Raw genomic sequence first — 23,235 nt, 5'->3', positions numbered from 1 at the left:
GAGAAGCAGGATGTCTCCTGTCATCATCACGTGACTGCTGCTGAACATCACATCACATGCAGCGCTGCATGCCATCAATCATCACACACTTCATCGAATACAAAATATCAAATCTTTATTTACACCTGAGATTCACACAGAAATACAAAACAACAAACATCTGGGTTTGTAGTTCACAGCACCGTCACTCCACTCATTAAGTAGATTTTAATAAAATATTCATGAAGCTCTGCATATTTAAAAACAGCTCTGCAGAGATCGAGGACAGTTCATCGTGTATTTACTCACTTTAATGAATTTCAAACAAAAAAAAAAGGTTTTACTCTGATTATGTTTCACACAAATTCCGGTTTAGGAAAGCCATTTGTCCGTCTCTCGACCTGATTCCAGCCGAGCGGCCGAGAAGATACGGAGCGCTGCGTCTGAGGAAAACATCAGGCGCTCATTAGAGCGGGGGGGGGGGGGGGGGGGTCACGACTGTACCAGCTAAATTTAATATGGAAAAAAGGCCTCGGTGTTGGCCCGAGCTGGGTTAAAATATCAGGTTAATTCTTCACATTAAAACGTCATTCCAGTATTTTTAAACCTCGGCCTCGTTTTCACACATTTCAGATTAAAACAGTTTAAACAGAAACAGCTGATTTCTGTTTTTAAATGCATCAAACAGTTATTCTGCTGAGTCATGTTTTATAATCTTTGTGTTACGTGAATAGAAAAACAAAGTCACACGGCCGTCATATTTAGACTTCCCCTTCGAGGCGCGAGATTCACCCCGTGGCGTCTCCGCTAATCAGACGACCCAGAGATCGTCCTGCATGGCCATCAGAGAGAGAGTCAGCTGTGTGTGTGTGTGTGTGTGTGTGTGTGTGTGTGTGATCATCTGGAGAAAAAAAAAAAAAAAAGCCAACGAGCTCACTAACTTCTGCAGAGTCAGTTCAGTAAACTCTCAAGTTCTGCGAGACAAAATCCAGATATATTCACGCGGCGGGATCGAGCAGATACCAGGATGTAAAATGTCTCTGTGATACAAGGAGAATTTAAAATGACACCACAGAAGAAGAGAGAGCTGCTCAATCTGTTTGAATCGCACAAAAACTTGTAATTTAAGATGTTTTCATTCCTCTCCCACGCGTCTGTGTTTTCTTTTCTAATTCTTTGGTCCAATTAAATACTTTTTAATTGTGTTATTTTCACTTTTAATCGTGAAAATAACGGAGAACGTTTCATTATTATTTTTTTTTTAAAAACAGAGGATAGAAAACTTTGTGATGGAGGGAGGTTCATTCCTGTCACGTGTTCAGAACCAGAATAAAAATCTGAATCTGTGAGTGGAAACAAAAACAGGAACCTTCAGTGTTTAAGAATAAAGAGTGAGACGTGTGTTTGTTTCTTCTGTCTGTTTGTTTGTCTACAAGCTGAAGACGTTTCCCCGCCTGTGAACCGACAGGACGATCGTCCCCGACAGCTGCAGCTCGTCCTTCAGGAAGCGTCCGACCTGCTCGGCCCGCAGGACGTCACAGAACACCCAGATCTCCGCCTGCTCCCTCTGGATGTTGGCGTTGCAGCCCGGCAGCTCGGAGGAGCTCCGCACGCCTCTGCTCAGAGCTCGCCACACCTGCAGGTCACGAGGGCGAGAAGAGGAGAGGAGACGTCACCGTTCTGATTCAAAGAACGAACAAAACAAGCGCACCATCGCTACCACACGCCGTTTTAAACGCGTCCACACGTTCTCACCTGCTCGATGTCTCTCGTCCCCCCACAGTTGAGCTCGCCGATCACCCATTTGGCCCTCTGGCGGAGGTGGAGCCCGTGTTTGGACACCGTGTGATGAAACGCTTTGGACAGCGACGGGGAGCTCTGTAGCGGAGCGCCTCGCCGTGTGAAGACGCTCCAGGAGCGTTTACGTGGCGACGAGTCCGTGACGGCGTCTTTGCGTTTCGCAGGAGAGCACCTGCTGATTTGTCTCTCGGGTTCGTCACACGGCGAGGCGGGGAAGAGGTGGTTTGGGGTTTCTGAGACGCAGAGACCATCTTCAAGTAATAGAAGATCTTTGGTGGATTTTTCCGTCGTCGCGCTCTCGTGAACGAGTCCTTCAACTTGAGCTTCTTGGCGTTCATGTCGTGCTGTGTGAGAGATGAGCAGACCCCCCGTGCAGGTGATGACGGGAGCAGGTTTGGCCGGTCTGATTGGCAGGCGGCGGCGGCGGCGGTCTGCGTCCGATGGAAACCACGGAGTGAAAACTGGAGGAGTCCGACGGGGAAAAGGCTCCAGAAGCTTCTCTGTGGTCTTTCTCAGAGAGTCGAGCCCAGCAGCAGCAGATCCAGGCTGATAGTGCAGAACAACATCCTCCATCAGAGGACTGACTCCGCCCCCCTCCTCTTCCTCGCCCTTCTCCTCATGACGTGTGGCTTTAGCTGGACGAAGCGAGGGATGATGGGAACACGAGACACAAACGTCAACAGCTGAACATCCTGGAAGTTTTAGTTTGTGCGAGAGAGAGAGAGAGAGAGAGACAGAGAGAGAGAGAGAGAGACAGAGAGAGAGAGAGAGAGAGAGAGAGAGAGACAGAGAGAGACAGAGAGAGACAGAGTGAGAGAGAGAGAGAGTGAGAGAGAGAGACAGAGTGAGAGAGAGAGAGAGAGAGACAGAGTGAGAGAGAGAGAGAGACAGAGTGAGAGAGAGAGACAGAGTGAGAGAGAGAGACAGAGTGAGAGAGAGAGTGAGACAGAGAGAGAGAGTGAGACAGAGAGAGAGAGTGAGACAGAGAGAGAGAGAGAGAGAGAGAGTGAGACAGAGAGAGTGAGAGAGAGAGAGAGAGAGAGAGAGAGAGACATGAAGGTCTGAAATAACAAAACACTATCATAACAATCTATCAAATGAAGCCATTAAGGTGAAATAGTTTATAAAGTCAGTGCAGTAATGTAATGAAGCAGTGATGACTCAGTTACATTTAATAACATCGAATATAAAAATAACCTTTAGTGTATTATAGATAAATACTGAGATCACATGTCGTGAGGTTTATTTTAATGTGGATAAAATCAGTGAATACAAAACACATCAAAACTAATCTTAAGTGATCAACTGGACTGTCAAAGATACATTAAGGCAAACATTACTTGAACAAAAAGAAAAAATACTTTCAAGTAATGTTTTCTAATCGCTCCTCGCCGGTGTTACGTTTTAACTTGTGACCGTGTAAACTGGTGCCCGTGGTTATCGTATAAGCCTTCAACTCACAATTACCTGTAATTTGGTTTTTCGTTAGATACATATCTGATGAGTATTTATCGACATTGTGATAAACAAAAGCAGATGTTTCAAATAGGACACCTCACGTCTCCAACATCTGGTTTAACGACAACCAGGGAAGTCACCAGTTAACACGGTCGCTCTTTTCACCGAAACACCGGCAGCTAATGTTTTTAGCTTAGTGTGCCAACGGTCGACCGGCTGTGTCTAAATACTGATAACTTAGAGTTAGATGGTCGTAAACGACAGGTAAAAGCTACAATCAGACATTAACAGATTAATATGGAGTCAGAAGTATAAAATATTTACCTTTGAGTCACCTGACCACGGTCCTCTTGCAACACAGCCGGTCGAGCTAACATGGAGACACTGTGCTGTGCGCTTCACGCAAAGTCTCGCGATACTTGAGGTAACTCGAGGAAGACAGGGCAGATTGAGGTGAGAAATGGTTTCAAACATGAGTCTTAACCTGTCTGCATACGTTTGGATTTTTATTTTCTGTGATGTATACTTAATTATATTTTTTATATTGTATTGTGTTTCTCAATTCTCACTCTGACACCAATCGAAAGGTAAATCCCTTTCATGTGGAAATCACCATATTTGGATACTGTTCATGTATTTAAAAATGTAGAAAAACCCTGAGTAAAAAGTAAATAAGTTCACATTTATATCTAAAAAAAAAATAAAAAAAAACATTTCATATCCAACTTTCTGAACCAGCTGTTCGTTTTTGTACATTTTAAAGTTTAAAATCTCACACGCCCGTGAACCCAAATGTAACTTCATGCCCATAAAAAGCTCTTCAGACGGTTTAAAGTCTCGTCTTCCTTTACATCAGATCATAACGTTTGTTTTAAAAGCACATTTCCACACCAGCTTTGTTCGGCTGAAGAAACGACACTGACGCAGCCCGCTAGTTTGTCAATAGGACATTTTTATTTCATACGTCTGTTGTCTTTATTCAAATTACAGTAATATACTTGCTGAGATGACCACCGGCTGCAGCCTGGACAGCTAAAAACTGACAGCTGAACTACTTTGAAGCAAACTTTTTTTTTTTCCTCTTTTTTTTCTTTATTTTTTTAAATTAACTTGCAACAGAAAAAAGCACATATGCCATGAGATGTGTGTGTGGTGTGGTGGTGACGTCAGGTAGGTAGGGTTTTAGTGCTGGTCTAAAAAAAACAAAAAAACAAACGAAAGAAAGAAAAAAGAAACAGAAAAAAAAGAAACATTGCAATGCGTTGTACATGTTGTAAAAGGATCAGAATATGGCACATTTGGTCCACGTTGGTAGTTTTATTATCTCGCTTTTCAAACATGTAATAAACAAAAACAAGAAAAGAAAGAAAACAGATCAAAGTTGTACGTGTTGTATTTTCCCCAGAAGCACAGCATTAAAGACAGCATATTGAAAACAAGACTGTAGAGGGGGCCGCTCTTTATGTTTCTCTCTTTTTGTTAAAAGCCAATCAAAGTTTGTTTCTATTCTCCCTGGTACAGTATTATTATTATTAATATCTTCTTTTCCATCCACGATGAGGAGGGCGGGGAGTGGGCGGGGCATGAGGGGGGGAGAGGAGGAGGAGGGGGGTGAAGCTTTGTAGATGATTGACAGGTGTGGCTTTGGACATTCACAGGAAGTAGTCAGGAGTGCGTCTGGTCACATGGGGCTCGCCGCGGCGTGGGGCGGGGTCAAACTGAAGGCTGAGGAGGCAGAGAGGGTTCGTTATTGATGACATCACTCCAGAAAAACAGATACAGCGAAGTGAAAACGAATCGAGCACGTCGCTGGTTCAAAACGCTTCCAGGTTTGTTTTTCATTAAACACAAACGGCGTTACGGGCCCGTCGTCTAACTCGCTGTTATTTCGGGGCAGCGAGGCGCCGGCTGTGCTCACGGGGAGCGCTCGTGCTCTGAAAAGTAAAAGCGCTGCACGTCCCCTCCCGTCTCCATGACGATTTTCCCCCCTGATCATCAGACACGGAGCGAGGAGGATGTGCTAACGGGACACACCGACGTCTGAACGAGACGATCTACTTAAAAAATAAACGCAAATCTCTCTCATGGCGTTTTAACGTCCACCAACAGTCCCAGCTCTTTTACTGGGAACGCCAGAAAAAGAAGCCGAGCCTTTAAATTAATTCATCTCCTGTCGTTTGATTTTATTCAGCAGGATTTTGGTCGCCATCTTTGAAGTGACAAAAAAAAAAAAAAAAATTCTACTTACAAAGAATATTTCAGAGTGTCGTCCAGTTCCATGATGGCCGCCTGGTTTCCACAGCGGTAGCAGTAGTTTGGAGCACTAAAGATGGTCACCACGTTCTTATCATGGCCCCAGTTGTAGCCCTGGAGATTAAAACACACACACACACACACACACACACACACACACACACACACACACACACACACACACACACACACACACACACACACACACACACACACACACACACACACACACACACACACACACACACACACACACACACACACACACACACACACACACGTGAAACTTCCTGTTTAAGGGCTGATAAAAGCTGTTTGCTGCAGTGAATCTCTGTGAGGTGAAGAGCCTCTGTGGGAGGGAAACTGCTGCATGGACTCTCACAGTTTTATTTCTGTTTGGTTGCCATGGAAACATGAAGAATCTTTACTGACTGGCGTTGACTGTATGTTGTATCAGCTGTGCTATTTTTATCGTTTCATCTCCATCCCTCAGTAGATGTTCAGGTTCATATTGTTGTTGTTTTCTTTCTGACACACTGATGGGGGGGGGCCTGTGGCGTTTCCTGTTTCTGAGGCATGATGGGTAATATATCTCACCTCCATGACCAGCTGATGGGCGCGGGACACCAGGGTGAGGCCGTTGGCGTGGTTGAAGGTTTCAGAGATGTCCTGTCCGAAGGTGTAGCCGGCACCTCGGGGGGAGATTCCCCATCCGCCGCGGTCATCGGGGTCCGACCACAGCAGGTCACACATGGGGCCCTGACACAGACGAGCGCGGCGTTACAAACACGGAACAAAACGAGCAGACGGATCCTTAAAGAGAAACATGAAACGTGTGTGTGTGTGTACCTCATGTGGGACTTCTTGCAGACGGTCCAGAGCTCGTATGTGATCCAGAGTGTCTATGGACGGAGACAAACCTCCGTGCAGACAGAAAATCTGAAATCAAGAAAAAGAGAAACTTGTATTTAAATCTGTCAACGTGTTCATGTTGAAAATCAGACTCATGATATCACAGAATATGCATGCACACGTGACCATGACCCCGCCCACACACACACACACACACCTGTCCGTCCACCAGCGCGGTGAGAGGCAGGTAGTCAAACAGGTCTGTGAAGTACTTCCAGACGTTGGCGTTGCCGTACTTCCTCAGGCACTCGTCGTAGAAGCCGTAGACCTGTGTGATCTGCCGGGACTCGTGGTTCCCTCGCAGGATGGTGATTCGCTCCTGGAAACGGACCTGAAGCAAAGAAAACACAAGAACTCAAAAAAAAGCTAAAACTACGATCCTGAAAGCTCAGCAGAGAAACACGACGATAAATGAAACGTTCGCTCATCACATCAGAAATCTCTGCAGATTATTTTCTGAGGAAGTCTGAAGCTGTGACGCGCTCAGGTTAAATATGTCACGTTTCAGATCACACACACACACACACACACACACACACACGAGAGGAAGTGTGTCATAAAAACAGTCTCAGAATCAGCTGATATAAAACGTCAAAGATCAGCAGAGGAGGACAAACAGCCGGCTAACGTCTCGTCACTGATTGGTTCCTGCTGGTTCCTGCTTCGTCTTAAATGTTGACACATATTTTCACATCCTCCGACTTGTTCCGTCTTTAATCACTAATAAAAAAAAGAAGAAGAAGAAGAAGAAAGATGAAGGCCTGACGTGTTGACGTCTCTCTCGCGTTCAAACATTCGACCTCTCCGGCTCCTCGTGTCGAGCGCCGTCTGTGTATCCGGATCTCGCCGTCAGCTGGCACGTCGCTGCGTGTCGCGTTTACGAGCTAATAAAACGTCACAGTAAAACTTTCAACACTGAACACACAGCCGGCCCGTCGACTGACGCACACACGACTCTCCTGCTGCAGTCTGTGAACCAGGGAACCAATGAGATGGCTTTAGGGGGAAGTGATGTCACTCAGGACTGGTTCCTGATTGGTCGACCTGAAGCTTTGTGTATGTAAAAGTGACGAGCGTTCAAAGAGTACGAGCAACAAGCCAGAAACCGTCACAGCCGTCTGTTAGTCAGACGTGACCACGCCCACTGGCTCTGGGCGCCGCCTCGTCCACCGGCTCCTCTCACAACTTTAACTCCTGAAGAGCACATGACCTCCGACGAACAATCGCACACACACACACACACACACACACACACACACACACACACACACACACACACACACACACACACACACACACACACACACACACACACACACACACACACACACACACACACACACACACACACACACACACACACACACACACACACACACACACACACACACACACACCTTACCTTTAACGTGACGAGCAGCGTGACCGTCTCCACAGAGTAGTAGCCTCTGTCGACGTAGTCTCCCATGAACAGGTAGTTGGTGTCGGGAGACTTCCCTCCGATCTTGAACAGCTCCATCAGGTCGTGGAACTGACCGTGGACGTCGCCGCACACCGTCACCGGGCATCGCACCTGAGCGCACACAGGGGAACAACGTCACACCGAGCCGCACGCCTTCAGGAGCTTCTTCTTCGTTGGTTTTTAATCTACCGTTCAGTGAGCGAGGTCAGAGAACGCCGGCGCTCTTTAGTCGACCAGCTTCTCTTTGTTGTGTATTTAGTGTTCTCTGTTTGTTTGAACCCCTCGGGGGAAATCCCGTTCAGAGCGTCCCGGCGCAGACTCACGAGGCGTTCACCACGATTTCTCCTTGACTTTGTTCTTTACAGTAAACTTGTTTTTGGACGTGAACCCTGAACCGGGCCGACGAGCCGGACGCTGGTAAAAAGTCTGAGACGTGAATAACTGTCGTGTTTATCACGGTGAGAAATGACGACGTCACATAAACAAGCTGCGAACAGTTTAGAGACCTGTAAAAACCCAACGACCCGCAGTGAACGCACGCCGGGCCGTTCTCTCAACACACATCACGCTCAGTGTTCCTAAAGAGTCTGTGGCATGTTAAGAACTCTGTGTGTGTGTGTGTGTGTGTGTGTGTGTGTGTGTGTGTGTGTGTGTGTGTGTGTGTGTGTGTGTCACACAGTTTACAGTGTAAACAAGGCCACACATTGTTCAGGCTGCTGAAGTTCACTCGATGTGATCCTTTAAAAAAAAGCTGCAGTCAGAAATAACTCGCCGCTGCAGCGCGAGCGCTCAGCTGTGGGCGTTCACCGGTTTAAAGAGAACCTCCCGCTCATCACGCCTTCAGGTATTCCAACGAAGCGGCGCCGGTGGCCCAGTGGTTAGTCCGCACGTGTACAGAGCCTGAAGGAGGTGGACGCCACTTTAAAGGGCTCAAACACATTTAAAGGGTGTAAATGAAGCGTGTGGTGCAAACGAAGGTTTGGCGTCTTCTGATCGCAGTAACACTTCCTGTTTCCTGTCGATCCTGAACGAGTCGAGCTGGGACTGACTAGTTTTACTCGCAAAAGTACTTTTGATTTTACTATTAAAAAAAGTCAAATGTAATAAAAATAGTATAAACTGAGTTTTTTATATTTGTTATTAATTCAGTTTAATTATTGATCCCGTCGATCGAGCAGAAACAGACGCTCCGTCATCGTCATATCCAGTTTGATTTCTTCTGTCTGAAATTCCGGATCAGTCAGGATATTGATTGGATGTTAGACCGGCTTGTGACCCTGCAGCCGACCGCCGCGCCCTACAGGAAATCAATTAATCTTTCAGATGCATCATGGGAAATCTCACCTCCTGGACGTTGGACTCCTTGGTCAGGATCTCCTTCGCCTGGAGTGGGAAAAAAACACATCATTATATTACTGTTTTAAACAAACAGTAAATCAGCTCGTCCACACGTAGCCTCAGTGACCTCACAGGCCACCGTAGTGCCTGAAAAGGCTCAGGGTACACACACTGTGTTTGTTGAATGTTCTGAGTGTTTTCATGGATCTGTGATTTTATTGTTTCGTGGTGTTCTTGGACTGAACTCCCCTCAGAGAAAACTGCAGATCATCTGAATGTTTTTAAAACTGGAGGTCAGAAATGAAATCTTTATTTTGGTCCCGGACTCAAAAGGTTAAAGACTCAGCAGGTGTCTAACCTTTCCGTTTTGAATAGACAAGAATACGAAAGTCATTCAAATCACAAGTTCAACAGACCATAATAATATAGAAATAAATCAATAGAATGACATTTTAACAGCAGTTGACTGCTGAACCGGTTTGACTCTGGGTCAGGTTTTACGTTAGCTTGTTTCCCCGTGTAGCAACAGTCGTACACGAGCTTACTGGGACGTCCTTGTTCATGGGAAATAAATGCAATCTCCTTCACGAGTGGGACTCAGCTGGTTGTCAGGGTGGAAGCATGCTGATCCCCTCAGAGTGTCTTAAAAATCCAGTTAAAGCTCATTTTTGTGTGCCGTTGGTAACCCAGCGGTTATTGCAAGCGCCCCACACACACAAACACACACGCACTGTCATCCTCCAATCGGACGGGCTGGGTTTGAATATGACCTGTGGCGTCTTTCCTGCATGCCATTCCCCTCTCTCTCTCTCTACCTGATTTCTGTCTCTAATAGAAGGCATGTTTCTGTTACACACTGAGCTTCATCGAAGGGCTCAATCAATACATCCAATTATTGAATTTCTGGATCATTTTGTCTTTTTTCCTCATCGACAAATGACTCATCATAACTGCGCTAGCAATATATCACTTTTTATGGGATTTCTTCAACATTTAAACGCCAATCAAACTTTCATAGGCTCTGAGAACTGTACAGCTCATCTTATCTTTTTTACAGTGATATAAAAATGTGCAATAAACACGCTGTGAAATACTGACTGACTGGCAATAAATGTGAAAGCACGCAAAGTCCCCACTTTATGTCAACTACCTTCAGAGCAGCTCTTCGACTCTGTAGAACTATTTTAGCTTGATGTCGATGTGTTACAGAGACGGGTACCGTGTGAACGAAGCCCGGCAGCAGACGGAGGCAGGAGCTGACACTTCTGTCCAATACACACACACACACACACACTTATGGTGTATTTTCATCACATTTCATGTGTTGTCTTTTTTTATTCTTTTTAAAAATGGTACCCAAAATCTGAGATTTATCTGACTACGTAAATTCAAACTGAAGATGTCAGCAGAATAATTTAACATGTATTATAATTAGATTTAAAGATGTGCACAGTTTATATAAAAGGGGGGGGGGGGGTACTTTAACATGTGCATTAATCCTTAAATTAGACTCTCTAATGAACCTCCTGGTTCTATTTGCAGGCCTGTTGATCGATGAAGCTCACTAAGTCCTCCTCATTCAACCCAAACACACCAAGCACTCATCTTTCGGCCTTTTCATCTTCTTCCATTCATTCCCTCCACACACGATGTTAAACACATCCCCACACAATAACAAGGGAAATAAAGTTGTCTTATTTTTGCAAAAGAACTGAAGTAATAGTTTCATCCCAAATCAAAGTGATTCTCCAGGGATTAAGAGGAAAACGAGGGAATGAAGGCCGGAGAGGAGCGCTGTGAGCCGGACACAGGGCAGGCAGTCTCCCCCGTCAGGATCTGACTCTCCAAAAAAAATATCAAAGTGTTTTTATCTTGTTTTTAAAAGGGGGGTTATAACAGATTAAATTGGTGGAGGATTCAGGGGAGGCCAACAGTGAGTTATTTTTGTAAAGCTACAACATGAAGTGACGTCTGCAGGCTTGGCAGGTTTATGCAATAAAAACGGCAGATCGATAAAGACGGGGCGCGGTGCAAATCACGTCACGTATCATAAGTTAAATTATGATTCTTTAATTGTGATCACTTCAACATGTAGAAGATTGATTGAGTATATTTTAGTTTAAAGGCCCGATGATTGAATGTGCGCTAATGGGCTGAGAGTAAAACAGGCTCCGACTACTAGCTGGAAAGATGCAGTTTGTCGGCCTGTCCTTCCTGAGACGACATCGGTTGAAAACACGGAGATGATTAAATAGTTCCAACACAGATGATTAAACATTTGGATTAAAGAAAAATACCCACAATCGATCTTTGTTCAGACTGCTGCGGCGCTCAAGAGAGCGGGTAAACCGTGAGAATGACTGGTCGAAAAACGGGGCGAAAACAGCCGCCTTGCCTTGCCGTGACATCATTCCAGGAATTAGCCAGAGCCGCTTTCGCAATTTTTTTTTAGGCCACACCGGGGAAAAAACAGATAAAGAGCGGATAAAAAAACAAACTCACCTTCTCGCAGAGTGTCCTGACTTGGTTTTCCGATAGCTGCTTACACTCATTTAGCTGTTCGATCCACTGGTCTAACTCTTTCGTGAAAGATTTGTCTTCCATGACAGCCGCGCTAAGCTAGCTGTGTTAGCTACCTGAATAAAAAAACAAACTGGCCTGTGTCTCGATGCTAGCTCCGTTAGCCGTTAGCTCGTCGTATTGTTAACCCGATCTAGTCCCGCCAAATCGGTTGGGAAAATCACCTACAAGACGTGAGATTTACGAGCACCTCACTCAACCTCTATCATGATAAACTACTAATGTTAAGATGACGATGTTAAAAAATAGTTAATCTTCGCCGAGGAAGTCAGTGGGGTCGAGTGTCTCCGATGAGACGGACCGTAGCGGCGGAATGCGGCGGCGTCGCAGCGACTAGCCGACTTGCTAAGAGAGCTAGCTACAATAACATCCGGGCATTTCAGCACTGCGCAGACTCAACTCACCGGCGACACCGCCTGGAAGGACGCGGTAGCGCGACAATACAGAAATACAGCAACGATAGAAAAATAACAGTTCTGTAAAATTCTGACTCAGCTTTGAATAGGGGCGTTTTTTGTGTGTTGTATTTTTATAAATGAGAATGAAATGATTTAACGAGTTTACTAATGATCAGACATGAAGGAAACATGCTATTTTGAAGTGCTGGCTTCTCTGACAACAATGCAGCAGCCAGTATGTCTTCCTTCTTTAGAACTATTAAGTCTGGATTTGTTTGGACCGGAGAAGGTAAGAGCTTTGAGGCCCCCCCCTTTTTTGGACACCCCTGGGTTTGCCAGATATGAGAGCAGTTATCAGGTGAACAGGTGTTGCAGCGATGGAAGCGGGCAGTGGAACTGCTTCAGATAGAAGTGATTGTACCCGAGCTAAAAAGCCTCTGCATGTTTCTAATAAGCTCCAGCAGCAGAAAGCTGCTCAAACTCGGATCAATGTTGGAGATGAAACATGGAGAGAGGTTAGAACGCAGAAAGCTTTACAGACCCATGCAGAGCTGGCTAAACACTGAAGCTACAGTGTCCACCACATGCAGAGCTGGCTAAACACTGAAGCTACAGTGTCCACCACATGCTGACCTGTGTGAGCATCCACTCCAGAGAGGAGGGGGGGACAACTCTCTGAATTTAGACTGCAATACTCATTTTAAACACTAGGGGTCAGAGTTACATACTGACATACTTTTAATAGAAGTATTTTAGTTATTTTTGGTACGTGTAACACTGCACGCAGAGGTGCTGCTTGACACCAGTTTGGAAGTGCTGACAGTTGCAGGCTGAGACCTTCGGTGGGCGCCAAAGCACACAAAAACAAACATCAACATATTGTTGCTTTAAAGAAGTCAAGTCTTCTGCTGCAGCACGTCACAGAAATACAATGATCTTTAATTTTTTTAAATCAGGTCATTAAAAATTAATTCACAGCAATACTGTGGTAAAAGTTCAAGGAAGAGATAGACGTTTTAATTCCTCTGTTTCCCCTTTAAAATGTTTAAATAAAATAACTTTGAATACACTCTACACATTTCTTATGTAGCAAAATCCCTCTATAAATAAGATAATTATACCCGAAATGAGTATCAACGTTGCATTTCATTATCTGTTGAAAGGACATCGCCCCCCTATAACCCTAATCTGTGATTACATTATGTCTATTATTTACAGTCAGTAACAGACCGGCGCACTAGGTGCCTAAAATCAAGCGCTCCGCATGTGGATCAGCCGTACAGTTTCCTGTTTTACGGCACAAATCAAACCGTGTTGTCCGGCCAGAAGGAGTCGAGTACCTGCAGTTAGATGAACACAACACCACCAGGAAAAGATAATGGCTCATTTATCTGAAAACCCCGCAGATAAAGAGAGGTGAGTCCTTCTTACATCTAACATGTTAGTCTAGCCACGCATACGCTAACAGTGCTGAGCCAGTCGATCATGCGTCGCCAAACTCCCGTTTAAGATTCACAGACTTTAAGATAACGCGAGGATTCATAACCCCGTTTCAGTTAATGACAGTATCTGAGATAGAAGTATAAACAATTAAAGGTCACTTTTAACTTCGGCTTATAGTAAATACCATATAATACTAAGCTTTAAACAATAAATGACGTTTTTTTGCTCTCCACGGTTTACGACAAACCTCGACAGTGTAACGTAAACGTTCGTGAACAGACGAAGCGAGAGGGTTCAAATATCGCGAGAACTCGTTAAATGTTCATCTTTACGAACCCTGTTGGCGACTATAACACATTGAGTAAGACAGTTACAGCCAGCTTCAATATAAAGTCACGTTTATGTAATCTCTGAAGGAAACTGTGCCATATGTTAAATTTAGCGTTTTTTTCTACGAGGTTTGGCCTGACGCTCTGTCGCTACGACAGTGACGTAGCTACGCTAACCTCTTAGCATGACGTGTATTATGAAGGACCGTTTGGTGCCAAAATATTCATCAAATTACATTGTTTTAAAGCTCATAGATGGAGGTTAAATACTGTTTGGGATTAAACTTGAAGTTGATGTTGTTACTTCTCAGTCAGGAGTTTAACAGATGATTATAAATATTCTTTTTAGTGTTTGCTTCATTATCCTAACCTGCAAAACGAGAGTCCACTGAGAGGATTTAAAGCTGGATAAATGATCACAACTGTATCCATATGTTTGTCTGATTAGTTGATTTGATTTTTGCTTCTGTCTTTTGTGAAACTTTTATGCTGCTGTCTTGACCAGGACTCTCTTTTTTTGTGTTTACTCACAAAACAATTGAAAACAAATATATAAGCGAAAAGCTGTGCATGTTTTTGATGTCTGGAGTCGCCCAGAGTTTTGTGAAGTCGGGAACCATTCTGTTACATACACCATATAAAAAGAGTCAGACATTCATTCAGGCCAGATGTCCATCACTGTCCGCTTGTGACGAGTCAGAATACCAGAAACAAAAGCAACATTAGTCGGTCGGGACACTGAATGAATTTACTCATTTATATGATGTTTTAGTTGAAAGTTAAGATCCAGCTGTGAATCTGTCGTGTGTGTTGGATGTGTTCCAGGTTCATCTGTGTCTATCCAGTCTACATCAACAGTAAGAAGACGCTGGCTGAAGGAAGAAGGATCCCTGCAGAGAAGGTGACTCTTTGTTTCTGTCTCAGCTTTCGTTTAGAGATGTGACTGAAGGTTGTTGTGAAGTTGTTTGTTGAAGCTTCTGTTTATGTTTGATGCTATCGATCATTAAAATAAGGGAGATTGAATTGTGTTTTTTTAAAACGTGTCGTGTGTCTGCAGGCTGTGGAGAACCCGTCCTGTGCTGAGATCAGAGACGTCCTGACGGCTGCTGGGCTCAATGTCTACATGGAGGTAAACACAACACGACATGTAAGACGCTTCGTCGGGGCTTAAAGAGAGATGATGTTGACGACGTGTGGCTGTCTCACAGAACAAGATGCACCCCAGGGAGTGGAACAGGGACGTCACGTTCAGAGGTCGAGTCAGAGTCCAGGTGAAGCAAGCTGACGGTAGCCTGTGTCAGGAGAAGTTCACCTCCCGTGAGTCTTAACCATCTGTGCGAGGATGTGATGGATTTCTGCCCGTGTTTATCCACCAGAGCCAGTCAGCCATGATTTGTTTTTTGCCATTCCTTTGGGGAAAAAGTATGTTTCTTGGCCTAGCGGTTATGTCACTCACCCCATGTGCAGAAGATATAGTCCTCGTTAAAGTGGCCGTGGGTTCGAATCCGACCTCGGCCCTTTGCTTCACGTCATCCCTCTCTCCCTCTCCCCAACAATGTCTATTCAATAAAGGCAAAAAGGCCTGAAAAATAAATAACAACTTTTCCTTTTCAAGGTTTTTGTAACGTTTGTTTTTCTCATTCTGTCAGGTAAAGACGTGATGTTCTACGTCGCAGAGATGATCCCCAAACTAAAGACGCGGACCCAGAAGAGCGGAGGAGGAGACGTGAGCTCTCAGCAGGGAGAGGGAGGAAAGAAGAGCAAGAAGAAGAAGAAGTAGAACCCCAGAAACGACCCTCTGGTTTATTATTTTTAAACAGAGTTTTTAATTTGAGGTCATAATGTGTGTGTGTGTGTGTGTGTGTAAGCACACGCAGGAGAGTTTCTTTTTGTTCAGGGTTCGATGCCGTTGTGACCTCAGAACTGGTTCAGCTGCAGGTTATTAAAGTAAAACATCCGTTCTCCTTGAAGTCTTTTGACCTCCCCGGCTGACCCGAGATCTGTGAAACCCGCTCACAGCTCGTCATGTTGTTCCTACAGAAGCAGAGGAAGGAACTGATTTCTGTTCATGTTATATTAATACAAAGCTCACGCTGTCTTTCCTCCACCAACACGAGATGAATAAAGCGTTCACTTTCTCACATTTCTGATTTGGTTCTTTGGAGCACGTGGGATGAACTCGAACACGCAATCAGTACATGACCGCCGGCGGTTCAGTTCTGTTCAGTGTGATCAGAGAGCGTACACGCTTAAACAGAGAACAATAAAACACACAACTAAAGTTCATACAGAAGAACAAACATTACACAGATTTTCTGCAAAAGAACAAAATCATTTTCCTTCATACATCTAAGTGATGTAATATACAGATTCACCTTTTATTTATACATTTTGACACACAAATGTCTGAATGACCTTTATAGCTAACCTTTATAAATGCTTTTTACAGACTCCATACATTTCACACCAAATGGGTTTATTTACACCTTATTTCAAACATTAACATGTAGATTTATTAATGATATAAACAGACATGAAAACAACTGGCCCTCTGGTCCCAGTGAAGTCAAAAATACAAACCTACATAGAAAACCAGTTCAGGTTTCACTTTCTCATTTGATAGATTAGGTCGTCATGAATTAATATGGATGTTTTTATGACGTCATATTTGTCTTCTATATTGGAAACGGGGCGTTTTACAATGGAGACCGTCACAATTAAATGTGCTTAAATTAAATATTTTGTAGCATATAGGTGTTGTAATTAATTTCCCAACCGTTTTCTTTTATATTTGTTTACTTAAAAGCATCGATTCAGCGATTACACGTTATCAAACTAAAATGATTAAGGTTGCCATGGAGATAGCCTGGAGGGGGGGGTGCGTTAGTTTGCGGTTGCTAGGCAACGTTCCCTTTACGTTTTAACGTTGTCCTGGTCCCTCGCTGACCGATCAAACATCCCGGATCATGGCGGCCTTGTTGTTGGACCGGAGCCGGGCCCCGGTGGCCTTCGGCCGGCGGGCGGTTCCGCGGCTGTTCGAGGAGCTTCAGCAGCCGGAGACGAGCTGCAGACAGCGGGCTCTAAACTCTCTGTGCGACCTGATGCACGACCCGGAGCGGATCTACCAGACTGTCAACGGGGGTGAGTCCAAGACAAACACCGTTATTAATACTATCTGAATGTGTGTGTGCTTTTAATATATTAATATAATGTGACTGATATAACCTAACACGTGTGTGTGCTATAGTTACTGCACTGAAGAGGAGTTTTAAAAGTTCTGTTCCAAATTAATGTGAGTTAAAAAAAACAGATTTAGATGACAGAAAGTGAGAGACAGAGAGAGAGATTGAATTTAGAGACAGAGAGCGCATCACAACATAGTCTTTGTGTTTTGTTATTGTGATGTGATAAGATAGATAGATAGATAGATAGATAGATACTTTATTGATCCCGAGGGAAATTCAAGGCATCCAGTAGCAGTATACAGACAGGCAGGACACAAGACATTAGTTACAATACACACCCGCTGTCCCCCCTCCCCTCTGTATACAAAATCCCCCAAACAAGATATAGCAGCCCCTATGTGACTAAGAATAAACATAATTATAAGTGGGTTAATAAATCTTAGCTGGTTTCATCATTTGTTTAAATCAGTGGTGTAAATACACAAAAACTAATTGCAGTGGGAAACTGTTATGTTCTATTTTTTTGGAAAGAATAGTCAGGCTTTTATAGGTCTCCCTCGCTAACATGAAAAAGAATAAAGAATGAAATATGCCATCTGATGAGGCCTGGGGCCAAAATCTTCTGATTCTTCGATTTGAAGTCAACAAAAAATCCACTCAAGGGCCACAAATGGCCCCCGGGCCGCACTTTGGACACCCCTGGGTTAAACCTTTCTCATATATGTGACACGAGAAAGTCACACATAGCTAATCACAAAAATGACAGCACACCACAAACGTCTATAAACGTTTGCACACACTCTTTCTATTGCACATATACCCACACAGCATCATTACATCTATTGCACTGATTTGATTTGATTCATTTATTTTTCAACTTCTGATTTTTACTTCATAAAAGAAACGAGATCAGCCTCTAAAAATAAGAGCCCTTACCCTGCCTTTTGTTTCTTGTAAGAAAAACTGTACAAACCCTCCAGAGATGTTTCTCATCTTATCTCACTGACTCACTTCTTGTTGTTCTTGTGTTTCTTCTCCTGCAGGGTTTCTGGAGCAGATGAAGGTTTTGTTAGAGGATGAAGATCCATCAGTCAGAAGAGAAACCTGCAGCGTCCTCTACGTGTTGACTGGACACAACATCGGCAGGTACAACGACTTACAAGACAAGACTGACAATAACAGAACATCGATAAATACAATCTGTACGATCAAACAAACCATAGAGATAAAAAATGTAAGGAAAAAGAAAGATGAAAAGCTTGACTCAGGCTGTAACATTAATTTAACCCAATAAAAAATAAACACATTTTCAAAAGCACAAAAAAGAGCAAACATGAGGAGGTGATCAAAACATAAAATACTTAGAGTCGACATCTCCTGTTGATTTGAATCTCAACATGAACATCAGACCCTGAAACCTGTGTTGAGTCTGAGCCGCTGTCACCAGCAGGGGGCGATGTTACACAGCAGCTCAAACAGAGTCAAACGTTGTCAGCTGGTGAGTCTCTGCCTGTGGACATTTCTCCTGTCTGTGTGTCTCCTCTTACAGACAGGCCGTCCTCTCCTCCTCCCTCCTCCCTCCTCTCTCTCAGCTGCTGAACGACCCCTTGTGCTGCTGCAGGAGAAACGTCCACCGAGTGCTGAACCGCCTCACTCTCCTACCTGCAGGTCTGCCTCCTTTTATAGTCTTCTTTTTTTTTTTATTCTGGTTTGATGAACACGACTCATTTTAAAGACATTTAACCAAATAAAGACCCAGCTGTTTGAAATGTTTTAATTTTTAATCCTCAAATTTATTTCGAACATGTAACACAACAAACAACAAATCACAGGAATAGTCAAATCAACACAATATTATTAAGACCCGAAGCACAAGCTTATTTAAACATACCCCTCCCCCCTACTTAATTAACAACTTCCATATACATATTTACATACATGTATACAAACAACAACAACACAAAGTTCCTTACTCTGTTAAAAAAAAACATACACACACATATATATAGTTTTGCTCTCTAGAGGTCTGTCTACTATCTCCTTTAATGCACTGAATCACTTTAGTTAAAAATCAATGCACAAAAGCATTAAATCAATAGATTCAGTCAGCATGATATTTATTGTTTAAATGTTAAATGTGTCCCAGTTTGGATCTCATCCTGAGAGCTTTAGGAAGTAAGTTCCTCCAATTATCAGAAACATTTAAGTGTAAAAATGGCAGAATAAATAAAACATACAAAAAAACAAAACACAACTTTTATTAAAAAGCATCACATCAAGCCTGCACAGGTCAAAGGTCAAAGGTCAGAGACGTGTCAGAAAGTGAGTCGTTGAATGTGAGATGTTCTTCCCGTGTGTCGTCCTGCAGGCGCTCAAGCTCTCCTGTCTCTGGTTCCTAAACTGATGCTGAAGCTCAAACTGCAGGAGGAGGGCGAGGAAGAGGAGGAGGAGGAGGAGGTGCAGGTGCTGCTCCTCTCCACCGTCTGCTCCTGCTCCAGACTGGACCCTCTGCCGGCTCTGGCCTCCGACGGCGTCTCTCTGCTGGGCCGCAAACTCTCCCATCACTCCTCCGACATCCGCAGGGAGGCGGCAGCGGCCATGATGGCGCTCAGTGTCTCTCCGGATGGGAAGCAGCAGGTGTGCGAGGAGGAGGAGGTACTTCCTGTCCTGGTCGATCTGCTGCGGGATCAAGAAGTGGAGGTTCAGGCGAACGCTGCCGGAGTCATCATGTACACTGCGATCATCACCACAGGTACAAACACACACCTGACAGCTGGAGAGCTGAATGATTGACAGCTGGGAAATGAAACAGCACAGACTGTATAAATACTGTACACAGCCATCCAATGACTAACAGCCTTTTTAAAGCCGCTAGTTTAGAGAGCTACTCATCTGTCTCTTTTTTTTTTTGTATATATTACCATATTTGGACGAGAAGGTGGCGCTCGAGAGGACGGAGGCGTTAATTAACACAAATGCATCAGTAATTAATCAGCTGTGAAATAAGATGGTTTAATATAATTTTCAAAGAATTTCATTTTGTGTCTTAAAATCCTTTAAATGGATTAGTTGTATAAAAATATATATCAGCATTAAAGCTGTTATATAAAACATGTAAATGGGTTTATTAGGGCTGTGAAGTTCAGCATTTTATTATGGGGCTCTATGGACATCGACTCCTTTTACTGCCAGCCTCAAGTGGACACTTTAGGAACTGCAGTTTGTTGCACTGAAGCTCTGGCTTCACTTAAAAGGCCTGGAGGGTTTCCTATTGGTCCACACAGAGGCGTCCTGTACCTTTAAGAGTTTACCAAAGGAACAGATACTATCAAACACAATTTACTGACCAGAGGCAGGAAAAGAGAGAAATGTTGGCCAGCTAAGAACTTTCTCAAATGCGTCGTGTGGGTCCAGGTTCTGTACAGGAAATGATCAGTTCTGTCCTGCAGGGAAGCAGCGGTGTCTGGATCTGGGCGTCATCCCCATCCTCCTCGACCTCGTGTCCAAGAAGAAAGAGGAGGAGGAGGAGAAGGACGAAGAGAAGAGGAGGAGGAGAAAGGCCCTCGTCATGTACTCCCTGCGAGCTCTGACCTCGTTGGCTGAAATTCCAGAAGGCCGCTGCGTCCTGCGGGAGCAGCTCCCCCTGCTGGTGGAGAGGAGCGAGGCCGCCGAGGAGGATCAGGACATCAGACGGGGCGCTCAGTCCGCCATCCGGGTCATCACGTGGACTCCATAAGACTCGGACGACCTCTGACGCAGAACCTCGGTGACAAGTCTATAAAAAGAAACTCAATCAGCGACTATTTTTATTTTCTCTCTGTTTTAATCATGATTTTAACAATTAAGGTTTCAGCGTTTCTAAATACGATGTATCGTATTGGCTTAATGAAAGTACAGAAAATGTAGCTAACACTATGTAAGTACAAAACACTTGTTTAAACTTTAAATTAAGTTATGTTAGCTAGTTCTGGTGCCGCTGCTGAAGTTGCTAATAAACTGGGGGGCACTAAGTAATGGGGGGGGGGGGGTCCTCTTCAGACCAGTCTCAACAGGAGTACTCTACTCTATTTTTTATTGAACATTTATTTACCCAGTAAAAATCCCATTGAAGTTAAAAACCTCTTTTTCAAAGGAGTCCAGCAGAAGTTACGCTCACAACGTCCGAAAGATGCTAATCTGTTATTGGCTTCTATATAAGAGTCTCCCCCTGCTGGCCGTTAAAGAGAATACAGGCTTAATGCACGTCAGCTGAGGACGGCAAAAACACCATGAAGTTCGTCCGAGGTTGAATTTACGTGTCCAGCATATGAAACATAAAGTTCCTTCAGCCGACTGGGGTCGACGTTCCCACCTGGTTTCAAAGACAAGTGAAGACGTTTACATCTGAAGCTTTTCTGAGTGGACAGAAGCTACGGGGCTACTGCACCTCAGTGAGGACCTGTTATAATAATACACTGTGCTTTCCAAGACCTCAAAGACATGCACACTCCATTTATCCCCGTGAGGCAACTAGCTCACCAAGCGTTCGACCCCAGGAGCAGCGAACTGCATCCACCCTGACAGAGCAGGGGGAGCAATTCAAGGTTAAGTGTCTTGCCCAAGGACACGTCGGACATGTTGCTCGCAGGAGCCGGGGATAAAAGTTGAAAGATCAAAACTCAACACATTAAAAGCTGATCCGTGATGACCCGGTATTTGTGTGACAATGCAAAAACGATACGGGGAAAATTCAAGTCATTCTGGTAATTATTATAGTGACAGTACTGAAAAATAAAAATCTATTCAAGTATAGATTTCAGAAGTTTATGAAAACATTCATCTCCCAGCAGGGACTTTTGGTGGGTTTATTATAGAGTCTGAGGTTCCTTGGGTTTGATCCTGGTTACTTCGAGAATTCCAGCAGTGGAAACGGGGCTGAAGTCGAACCGCCTCGGGGTGATTATTTGCCCTGAATAGAGTCGAGTGCTGCTGAATGGAGTTCCCTCTCTGACCTGCTGCTCTGAATGTAGCTGCTCTCCGCTCAAATTAAGGCCAGCAGCTCGGATACATGAATGAACCTCCTTTTATTTAAAAACCAAACTGCTCCACTCTGTGACGCTCCGGGGCAATGACACGAGCAACATCTACACATCCACAACAGGAAGCGGAGGTGAGAATATCCGTATGAGTGAATATATTAGATCATACACGGCATATATCTCAAGGTACATGAGGATTAAACACAACCACGACTCAAGTAAATGAAGATAATCATCTGATTTTAGATCATTAGCTGTTATAGCTTTAAAGTAGTTTTGTTTATGGGGGTCATCAGGAGCTCACTGTGCAGCCTCCTCGAGGTGTAGGAAGGATTTGAGGGGCGGGGTTGAGGTGTGGAGGTCACTCGAGGTCATGTGGTCGGGTAGGTAGTATCGGACGTTGTCACTACCTGGCTGACTTGCAAAAATAAACAGAGTCTGGTTCTGTTAAAGGAGGCAACGCAGTTTTGGTTGAGTTGGCAGCTGAGGAGCGTGTGGACGCTTTATCAGACATATTTGGGATATTAATGATTTACTGCTGCATAAAACCCTCCGCCTTTAATGCAGGACGTTAACTGTGACGGATGTGACAGCTTCTCTTAAAGGGAAATTTTTTTTTTGGCAAATAAAGTCGAATTGTTCCAAAAGTCTTTCTCCTCTGATTTACTATAATGAGAACTTATATTGATGATTTAAGTTGATCTTTAAAATCACTTAACATAGAAATGATAAATGAAAACGTTCTCTCTGTTTTGTCCTCCTGCTACAGTACTTCCTGACACCACTGAGAATAAGAGTTTTATCAGTATTTTAGAAGTAAAATTATTATTTCAGGCGTCATTACAGCAAATTCTTCAAGTTATACACGTATAATACGTTTTTAAAGGTATAACATGTCATGTTTGTGAATGTTTAATTGACTTTCTCCCACAAATAGAGGATCTGGTCCCACAGCTGCAATATTTATTTAATAAGGCAGAATAACAACAATAAATAGATATAAATACGAAAGAAAGACAATCTTAGGTCAAACTGTGTTTATATATTATATATATGTATAGTTATATATCAATATACAGA

General features: G+C 43.9%; 4 protein-coding genes across 4 annotated transcripts; 2 read left to right on the top strand and 2 right to left on the bottom strand.

The window, feature by feature from the left end:
• Nucleotides 1–93: 93 nt before the first annotated feature.
• shld3 (shieldin complex subunit 3) lies at nucleotides 94–3,693 on the bottom strand. The gene is made up of 3 exons (XM_079370421.1): nucleotides 3,562–3,693; nucleotides 1,735–2,414; nucleotides 94–1,615 (listed from the first exon to the last, which is right to left on the bottom strand). The coding sequence occupies exons 2-3, from the start codon at nucleotides 2,350–2,352 to the stop codon at nucleotides 1,409–1,411; spliced, it is 825 nt and encodes a 274-aa protein (XP_079226547.1). The 5' UTR covers nucleotides 2,353–2,414; nucleotides 3,562–3,693; the 3' UTR covers nucleotides 94–1,408.
• A 475-nt stretch (nucleotides 3,694–4,168) lies between these two features.
• On the bottom strand, nucleotides 4,169–12,150 carry LOC306840831 (serine/threonine-protein phosphatase 2A catalytic subunit beta isoform). Its single transcript, XM_079370392.1, has 8 exons — nucleotides 11,705–12,150; nucleotides 9,209–9,247; nucleotides 7,805–7,975; nucleotides 6,560–6,733; nucleotides 6,340–6,429; nucleotides 6,088–6,249; nucleotides 5,486–5,604; nucleotides 4,169–4,962 (listed from the first exon to the last, which is right to left on the bottom strand). The coding sequence occupies exons 1-8, from the start codon at nucleotides 11,804–11,806 to the stop codon at nucleotides 4,890–4,892; spliced, it is 930 nt and encodes a 309-aa protein (XP_079226518.1). The 5' UTR covers nucleotides 11,807–12,150; the 3' UTR covers nucleotides 4,169–4,889.
• A 1,279-nt stretch (nucleotides 12,151–13,429) lies between these two features.
• Nucleotides 13,430–16,095, top strand: srp19 (signal recognition particle 19). The gene is made up of 5 exons (XM_079370472.1): nucleotides 13,430–13,596; nucleotides 14,778–14,853; nucleotides 15,010–15,081; nucleotides 15,161–15,269; nucleotides 15,602–16,095. Exons 1-5 carry the CDS (start codon nucleotides 13,559–13,561, stop codon nucleotides 15,730–15,732), a joined length of 426 nt encoding a protein of 141 aa, XP_079226598.1. The 5' UTR covers nucleotides 13,430–13,558; the 3' UTR covers nucleotides 15,733–16,095.
• Nucleotides 16,096–16,835: 740 nt separating this feature from the next.
• Nucleotides 16,836–20,935, top strand: rsph14 (radial spoke head 14 homolog). Its single transcript, XM_079370353.1, has 5 exons — nucleotides 16,836–17,093; nucleotides 18,181–18,283; nucleotides 18,687–18,805; nucleotides 19,506–19,889; nucleotides 20,587–20,935. Exons 1-5 carry the CDS (start codon nucleotides 16,919–16,921, stop codon nucleotides 20,871–20,873), a joined length of 1,068 nt encoding a protein of 355 aa, XP_079226479.1. The 5' UTR covers nucleotides 16,836–16,918; the 3' UTR covers nucleotides 20,874–20,935.
• Nucleotides 20,936–23,235: the final 2,300 nt, after the last annotated feature.

The sequence above is a fragment of the Symphodus melops genome (assembly GCF_947650265.1).
Source record: "Symphodus melops genome assembly, chromosome: 1".
NCBI classification, from domain to species: Eukaryota; Metazoa; Chordata; class Actinopteri; order Labriformes; family Labridae; genus Symphodus; species Symphodus melops.
The sequence above is the reverse complement of the archived record's forward strand: the minus strand, read 5'-3'. Positions and strand labels throughout refer to the sequence as shown.